Source organism: Vigna umbellata, chromosome 3 (assembly GCF_029865625.1).
Source record: "Vigna umbellata cultivar VRB3 chromosome 3, Vumbellata_1.0, whole genome shotgun sequence".
Classification (NCBI taxonomy): Eukaryota; Viridiplantae; Streptophyta; class Magnoliopsida; order Fabales; family Fabaceae; genus Vigna; species Vigna umbellata.
Genome location: NC_142167.1, coordinates 34505014 through 34514522, shown reverse-complemented (window position 1 = coordinate 34514522; position 9509 = coordinate 34505014). Strand labels below are relative to the sequence as shown.

General features: G+C 31.7%; 2 protein-coding genes across 2 annotated transcripts; one reads left to right on the top strand and one right to left on the bottom strand.

Annotated features, from left to right (window-relative positions):
• The first annotated feature begins 2308 nt into the window (after positions 1-2308).
• LOC124842065 (putative pectinesterase/pectinesterase inhibitor 46) lies at positions 2309-4758 on the top strand. The gene is made up of 3 exons (XM_047318474.2): positions 2309-3074; positions 3271-3771; positions 3932-4758. The coding sequence occupies exons 1-3, from the start codon at positions 2543-2545 to the stop codon at positions 4606-4608; spliced, it is 1710 nt and encodes a 569-aa protein (XP_047174430.2). The 5' UTR covers positions 2309-2542; the 3' UTR covers positions 4609-4758.
• Positions 4759-4988: 230 nt separating this feature from the next.
• LOC124842064 (putative pectinesterase/pectinesterase inhibitor 47) lies at positions 4989-9129 on the bottom strand. Its single transcript, XM_047318473.2, has 3 exons — positions 8395-9129; positions 6319-6673; positions 4989-5901 (listed from the first exon to the last, which is right to left on the bottom strand). The coding sequence occupies exons 1-3, from the start codon at positions 9058-9060 to the stop codon at positions 5207-5209; spliced, it is 1716 nt and encodes a 571-aa protein (XP_047174429.2). The 5' UTR covers positions 9061-9129; the 3' UTR covers positions 4989-5206.
• Positions 9130-9509: the final 380 nt, after the last annotated feature.

Sequence of the window (9509 nt, the reverse complement as noted above, 5' to 3'; positions counted from 1 at the left end):
TACTAAAAAAAAAAGCAAAAAATTGGGGATGTATATACAGCTGATGTAAATTCGGCTTATTTTAGCATATTTCATTTTTAGCCCCTATCAAATGAATAATGTTTTGACAAGCATGGTTTTAATTCCTATACCTTAAAAGTAATGAATTAATATTTAATTTTTTAGAATATATAAATTTAGTTTTTCTTAATTTTTTTGATGGACCAAGGTTGTCACACTAAAGTTATGTTTAAGGAAAGATTAACTTTAAATATTTTCGTAAAGTTTAAAAATATAGAGACTAAAATAAAATTTATCATAAATATAAGAACCAAAAGTATATTTTTGTCAAAACTTTACTTTTCAGTCATCTCAAAATAAATCCACTGTGATGCATATTCTTTTAAAAATTATTCAGCTGTTTCCTTTTATTTTCTTCGTTTTTTTAGTTACTAATGTAATTATTAATTTACTAGTATGCTATCATTGTTATGTCAAGCAATATGTATTCTTAATTAAATACTATTATTTAACAATTTTTCCTTATGTGCAAGAAGAACAACCCCCATACTATGACTGACTGATTTAGAGCATTTTTTACTTTGGGGGGAAATTGAAAAAACAAAATTGTATGTGTTGTTTAAAATTAAATAATTTTAAAATATAAAAAGTACAAAAGTTAATAAAGATAACTATTTTTAAAAAATAATAATAATATAAATTAAAAAATAATTAAATGTCTTTTATAATTTATTTATTTTGTTTTCATTTATAAATAAATTTTTCACCTTATTTTTATTCATTCTGTCAACAAATCTTTTATTTATTTATTTTTTTATTATTTTCTTTATATTTTTCTCTTATAAGAGTCAAAATAATTTGTATAAGGTTAAAATGACTCTTTTTTATTCTAATTTACTACAATACCATTTTTTTGGTAGGAATATCTATAAAAATATTTTTAGATTCAAGTTGGTTAAAGTATATGTGATGCAATAAATGAGTAAATAGGGATTTCTATCTATTTATAATATTTTAATGAAATTTTACTTGTATGAGTGTTATTTACATGTCGTAAATATAATTTTAAGACTTGACTAATGTATAATCATTTCATTACTCTCTTAAGTGTTTTTTAATGAAAAGTTGAAGTTGTTTAAAGAAGCAATTCATCCATTGATATTCTAATTTCAATAAATCCAAATACATAAAAACATCAAATTCAAGTTGAACTCGTAATTTTAAGATGTATATGAACTCATAAATCTAAAATTTTAATTAACTTAAAATTTTATAAATATATAATCTAATAGTAAATATTTACATATTTTTAAATAGTATATTGTATAATAAAATGAAATTATGTAATAAATTTCGAATTAATTTTGACGTTGTATATATTTGTGTGTTTTTAATATTAAATAATACATTAGAATTATTACTATATATTTATTAATGTATTCATTGTTTGAATATTAAAGATTTATGATTTAAGATTTAATTTCACCTTTAATTCCATATAAGTTTGGGTTTTTGTAAAACTATTTTTTATTTTTCGACTTTTTAAAAGCATTAGTTTTAAGTATTATATATGATACTAACTATATTTATATCAAAACATTCTAAGTCGCCCATACTAATATTATTTATATAAGGATCAAATGTAATTTAACAAAATCTTAAAGTTCTTAAAATTATGGAGGAATGAAAATTAAAAAAAAAAGAAATCTTTTAACTAAAATAAAAATTTACATATTTGTAAGAACACAAGGTTTCATATTTTATAAGAACGAAAAACAAAGAAAAAAAATTTGTAAGAACAAAACATAATCTCTAATTTTATAAGGGACTAAAAATATATATTTAAAATAAATATGTAAATATTAACTGTTAATTATGAAGCATTAATTCTTAATTTTTTATTATCAATTATTAATTCAGATTTAAATATTAAATTATTAAATATCAAGTAATAAATAATCCATATTCAACATTTAAATTCACTATTATTCATAAATTGAAACATATATATATATATAGTAAATAATAAGTACTCAACGTTCAATAATTTTATAAACATGTCATAATAAATACTATTATTATTATTATATAAAATGAATTATTCTAATAAATATATCAATATAAATTAATAAATTTAATTGCATATTTTATTATCATATAACAAGGCAATATTGACATTCTAGGTGACTATCGAAAAATTAAAGCATATGTTGTTTTTCTTCTAACATTCTATCATTCAAATTTTGTATATATTTTTGGTACATTATATATACATACATATAACTAATTAATTAGTGAATAAATAAATGAGAGTGGTCAACCAATTAGGATGTAGCACGCACTAACATGGCATGCACTCAACTTAAACATGCAGACACAAAATACAAGGTTTTTAGTGGCTTCCACGTATTAACAGTGTTGCGTGCTACTACACTCTTCCTTACATTAACATACTACACATATCTTATGTTAAACAACCTTGTAAATTCAAACAGATTTCTTTCAAGAATAATAGAAGTGGTGTTGGAGAATTTGATTCAGCATGTTCAAATCCTACGGGAAAGTTGATGAGCATGAGCAAATGGTGTTGGAAGCAAGGAAGAAAACCAGAAAGAGAATCACAATCATAGGATTGTCCTCGATTGTTTTAGCAGCCGTTGTTTTTGCTGCTGTGTTTGGCATTCGTGGCACCAACTCTTCAGAAGGTGCCAATGATGCTCACACTGTGACAGATTCAGTGAAGGCTGTTTGTGATGTGACATTGTACAAGGATTCGTGCTACAGCAGCCTTGGTTCTGCTGTGAACTCAAACCAGGTTCAGCCTCAGGAGTTGTTCCTGCTGTCAAAGAAGGTTGCCTTATCTGAAGTGTCCAAAGCTGTTGAATATTTCAGTGATCATGATCATGGAGCTTTCAAAGGGGTGGTTGTGAAGGACAACAGGACCAAGGAGGCTATGAAAAATTGCAGGGAGCTTTTGGGTCTTGCGGTTGATCATCTGAATAGCTCTTTGACATCAGGGGAAAACTTTTCGGTTGAAGTTTTTGAGGATCTTCAAACATGGTTAAGTGCTGCAGGTACTATTTATTATAAGTATATATATGCTAGCATGGTCAAGTTATGAACATACATCCAAGGCTGTTTCTTGCCTAGTAATTACGTGTTAGTTTCAAATCTCCAAATTCGGCCACTTATAGCTAGAGTACACTTTTGTTCTACCCCTTTGGCTTGATAAAAATAACCGTACACTTTGTTTTCTCTGTGCTGAAATAGGTACATATCTGCATACTTGTATCGAAGGCTTTGAAGATGAAAAAGGAGCAATTAAGACAAGTGTAGTAAGCTATCTTAAAAATTCTACACAGTTTACCAGTAACAGTCTTGCCATCGTTACCTGGATCAACAAGGCTACAACCAAACTGAACCTTAGGCGCTTACTGAGTTTACCTCATCACAATGAAGCACCAGCATGGCTTCCTTCAAAAGATAGGAGACTCCTTCTGACAGAGGATTTGAGGAAGAAAGCTGACATTGTTGTGGCCAAAGATGGCAGTGGGAAATATAAGAAAATTTCTGATGCACTTAAACATGTTCCTGATAAGAGCAACAAGAGGACTGTAATCTATGTGAAAAAAGGGATTTACTATGAAAATGTGAGGGTTGAGAAGACCAAATGGAATGTGATGATGATTGGTGATGGAATGACTTCTAGTATTGTATCTGCCAACCTTAATTTTGCGGATGGCACACCAACTTTTTCAACAGCAACATTTGGTAAGTGAAAACTATGTCCATTCATTTTTACTTTTACATGACTATTTTAGAAGTCCTACCATGAAAATGAACTAGGCTTCAAATTTAATGTTTGTCATTTCATAAACACGGTTTGGATGACTAGAAAATATTTTGTTTGTGGTTTGTTGGGTGCAATCAGCTGTATTTGGAAGGAATTTCATTGCTAGAGATATGGGTTTTAGGAACAGTGCTGGTCCACAGAAGCATCAAGCAGTAGCACTAATGACAAGTGCTGATCAAGCAGTTTACTATAGGTGCCACATTGATGCATATCAGGATAGTCTCTATGCTCATTCCAACCGTCAATTCTACAGAGAATGTAACATCTATGGCACGGTTGATTTCATCTTTGGCAATTCTGCAGTTGTGATCCAAAACTGTAATATTAGGCCAAAGTTACCAATGCATGGCCAGCAAAACACAATCACAGCTCAGGGAAAAACTGACCCTAACATGAACACTGGGATTTCCATTCAGAACTGCAACATTTCACCCTTTGGTAACTTGAGTTCTGTGGAGACATATCTTGGAAGACCCTGGAAGAATTACTCAACCACAGTGTACATGAAATCCAGAATGGAAGATTTTGTGAACCCCAAAGGCTGGTTACCATGGACAGGGAACTCAGCTCCAGACACCATTTTCTATGCAGAATTTCAGAATGTTGGACCAGGTGCTTCAACAAAGAATAGGGTGAAGTGGAAGGGTTTGAGAACCATTACAAGTGAACAAGCCAGCAAGTTTACTATCAAAGGTTTTCTACAGGGAGATAAATGGATTTCTGCAGCAGGTGCCCCATTTAAGTCTGATCTATGACAACAGCCATAATATGCAATTTGCAAAGCTCCCTTTGTCAAAATTGTTTCCCCTTTTGGATCATTTTCCCTTTCCCTTGATCTTCTTGATTTGTATTATTAATTTGAAAGTGAATAACGATTCTTTTCATTTGACTATTCTTTTTATTCATGCATAGTTTGCACCAATCTCTGTCCCTTCTCTCAATTTTGTTTCACTTGGAGACAGGCATGGATTATAAAAGAGATCAATATTCTGAGATTTTTCTTTTCAACTAGGTCCAATCTCCATGTAGCCAACTTCACTTATGGGAATAGGACTATACTGTTGTTGTAGTTTTTGGAGAGTGGTGGAGACAAGCATGCAACTCTTCTCACTTCTAGAAGTAAAAGAAAGGCAAATTGAGACATAATAATCATAGTGGACCACATTTCCTAATTGCGTTCAAGTGCATTGTTTCTACAAACTTGTATATACTTTTATTAATACTTGAGAATTTCATAAGAACATTAATGACTCTCATCATCCCTTTTGGATGCTCCTCCTTAAAAGGAAGTCATATAGCTATATTGCATCTAACAAACAGTGAATCAAAATTATCTTTTCAATAATGAATCAATTATCTTAACAGTCCTTCAGTGTAAGGTATATCTGTGTCAGGAAGCCAAGTATTTCCCAACGTGAAGTTCAGGACTGTGAAGTTCCAAGCTTGAGTAGCATTCAACAGAAAGTAACCAGGCCACTGTACTCTATCGCTAGTGTTAGAACCAGGACCATAGTTGTTAAACTCACCATAAAAGAGGGTGTCTAAACCAACTGTGCCATTCCACTCTAACCACCCTGCAGGTTGAATAACATTTCCAATGTATGATTGCAGGAAAACAGTCCTTGAATACAACTTCCATGGCCGGCCTAAGTAGCTTGCTGTGGAATTCAAGTCCGCAGCTAAGTCTGGTGCGGCATCAATGGTGCAGTTTTGGATTGAAATGCCAGTGGTCTGAAAAGGATCAGTTCTTCCTTGTGCTGTCACAGCATTCTTCTGGTTTGGCAATGGTTTTCTGGCATAGATCTTACTCTGTTGGAACACCACGGCTGCGTTGCCAAAAATGAAGTCCACAGTGCCATAGATTTCACATTCCCTGTAGAATTGCCTCAGAGAGTGAACATAGAGAGTGTCTTGATATCCTTCAAAACTGCAGCGGTAGAATGTAGAGAGGTCAGCATTGTTCCTCACTGCCACTGCTTGGTGTTTTTCTGGTCCAGCTGTGTTTCTGAATGTAACATCCACTGCTATAAACCTTTCTCCTGAAACAGCTGTATTCAACAAAAACAAATATGTTAATGATTAAGATAAATTTTTAATATTATAAATTTATTCACCCTTTTGAAATTTCTAACAGACCCTATATACATCTCAAATATAATATACCTAACAAATAACAAATTTCTTTAAAATAGACATAGAAAGTCTGATAGAAAATAGACCCAATAAATAACAAACTTTGCTAAAATAGACTATAATGACTCTAATATCAGGTTAATTTGAACTTAACTTAATTTTACAAGTCAATCTTATAAGGTTGAGTTAGACTTAAAATTTACTTAACATTTTTTACTGTTAAAGGATTATCAGTGAAAGAAAATTTTCTGATGACACTTGACTTGCTATTAGGACAAGTAAAACTAGTCCTTGCAAAATGAGAAGAACTAGAAAGAATAAAAAGGACTTACCAAATGTGGAAGAATTGAAAGTTGTCCAACCATCTATGACACTATGGTTCCCTGTGATGATAGTCTTGTTAATACCATCTCCAACAAGCAATATATTCTTCTTTTCTCTGGGAATTACCACATATTCCTCATAGATTCCCTCCCTAACATACACCAGGAAATATCCATCTTCAGGCTTTGTGTTATTGGGTGCAGCAGCAATAGCCTCTCCAATGGAAGTATAGTTGTCCATTCCATAAGAACTCACAATCACAAAATCCTGTAATAAAATTCCTTGGCTTCCACTTTCCTTAAGATTCCTTCCAGCTCTGCTGCAGTTGGATAACTTGGTGCAACTATACTTTGTGCGAAGAAGCTGCAACAATTTTAGCCTTTCAATTAACACTTTATGCTTATATATATATTGAACTATGGTTGATTAAGTAGACAAAATTTATGCAAAGATTAACAGCAATAAAACTTCAGTGTTTCTTACCAAACAATTCTATGATTGAATTATATGCTCATGTATGTATAATGCAGCATTGATAATTGTTTGACAGACATACAAGAAAGTTTATGTAAGATCTTTGTCATAGACTGATTTGGTAGCAAGTGATACCCAGTAACTGAAAATTACTTATATGTTTTATGATTCTAAAAAATGTCACAAAGTGTAAAGAGTTTTTCTTTTATGAAATTTGGTAACAGCTAAGAATCTCTGCTCATGAATTAATCTGCATAATGTAGACAACTTGACATTAATATATGGTATACACAATGGCATGTTAGAAAATAAAATGTAGATTTCACGTGCATGGAGCAGTGCAAATGGTGGAAACTAGGAAGACTTCACGTGAATGATCATGAAATTTTTAGATTATGGCAAAGCATTCACATTAAAAGGCAGAGGATAACAGAGCGTACTTGTTTGACCTATAGTCAACCCATTAAAGCATCATGCATGTGGTTGACTTCACCTATCTCTACTTTTTATCATCTTAGAAGTTGAAATTACCCCATTCAAATCTCAAGAATCGATAATAAATAAAATAAATTTTAATATTATGTTAATATTTGAGTTTATCTTAAAATTAATTTCACAAAATTTGCTTACAAATATTAATTACTCAGAAACTTTAAGGTATTGATGTTTTACAAATCCAAAATTTTATTAATTAACAATCCTTAGAGCAGTAATTCACTACCCCTGTTTGGCAATTACAGTAGTAATTTATAAAAAAAAATGTAATAGTATTAAGTATAATATTTCAGTATGAAACCAACAATATTTTAATCTACCAAATGTTTCTTAACATCAATATATATAAAATTGACTCCTGAAAAAAAATAAATAAATATATATATATATAAAACAGTGGAAATACTTTTAAGATAAAAGTAGTTCCACAAAAAAACGTTTACAACAGCTATTGAAATTTGTAAAGAGGAAGATTTTGGCTTAAGAAAATAATTTTTTTTATCAGCAAAAGCCTTACGAAAAGAATAAACTTCTGGCTCAACCAATAAGCCACATAATTTTAAATCTAACAAGTTGTATATTTTCTTGTTCTTGAAAAGTTAGAAATATAAATAACCATTACGGAAGAAAAAAATGAAGAAATATAAGTTAAAAAATCCGTGATAACTTTTACGTCAATTGAAATTTATAGTAAATTTTGTCTTAACTAAGACAAAAAATAACGTTATAAACATAGTTTGAATGTTTGACCAAAGATTAAAAGCATTGATATTTGTTTCTCTTTCAAGTAATACCAAAAAGTGAAAAAGTAGTGAAGATTTGACTGGTGGAGTGTGCATTACTGTGCTTGGTTGAGGTGATTCAATGAACTAAAAATTAGAATCCATAGGTAATAAATCTGTCTCCATGCAAATAAATATAAACCTAACCTAAAACAGACAAAAACATATGATGTGTCGGTGATACAATTGTACAGAAACAAACAACCTCGTTAATGTACTTCAGTTTGCAAGATTTAGATTCACTTTCTACATTATAATCTGTCACATATATTCACTTCAGTAATCAAAACCAAGTACGAAGAAACATCATCGGTGAAGAGAAACAAGGATTACCTTGATGAGCTTCTCCAGTGGTTGCCTGACCTTGAAGGTTTTGGTGGGTAGTCCATGTTTGCGTGTCTTGTTTCTTCTGAGGTTCTTGTCGAGAGCCTCGGTGACCAACCCAAGCGAGACACTGTACAACTGGGTCACATCCTTCAGTGGCACAGCAAGGGCGCTGGCAATGTTGCTTTTGGTCACCACCAACCCATCATAGCACGTGTAGTGGTTGGTGGCAACAGCACTGAGATAGCTCTCCATTTTCTCAACCAGTTCAGTATCTGAAGAACTCACGGATTTGAGCTCTTCAGATACGGACGATAAGTAGTCCACGTTTAGCTGGTTGAGGTCTTTGCAATCTCCAAGGGATGCAACTTCTGCATGGTTGAGGGAAGAAGACGATTGGTGGCGATGGAGGAAGTCATCAAAGACCTTGGCGAGTTTACGTGCCTGTTTAAGGCTTTGCTTTATGGAGAACTTGCCATAGCCATAAGGGTCGGAAGGGGAGGCACGGATGGCTGAGAGAATGGAACGGCATAGTTTTGGATAGAGTGTGGCTTTGCAGGCAAGAGAAGAGGAAGGAGAAGGTGGAGAAGGTGGAGAAGGTGGAGATTGAGCTAAGAGTAATAGTGGAGCTGAGAGGAAGAAGAGAAAGAGAAGGAAAAATGGTGGGGATGACATTGTCTAGTTGTTGAACTTCGATGTGGGGCTTGGAAAGAAGTTTGTGGCTTGTGTCTCCGAATATATGTTTTAGCATATGATGAGCATTTATAGAGGCATGGGAGTGAAGGAGAAGTGTGAAATTATTGACTCTTTCAACTATTGTGTATCTTCTTCCATTAATCTTTAAACTATTACAAATCATTAGTTTATCTTACCTTCGTTTAGCTCATTATCATGCTAAAACTAATTTAAAAGATGAAATTTATCAATGTTTTTTTTTGTTAATATTAGACTTTTAACATTTTCTTTTTTATTGAAATATTTTGTATGTGTGACTAAATGTCTTTTAATGTTGTTGATAAAATTCTAATAATAGATAATTTAATGCAGGTAATAAATCTTGTTAAGGTAAAAATAATACTGTATTAAAAATGGAAATTTTTTTAATATAAGTTGAACATTTTATT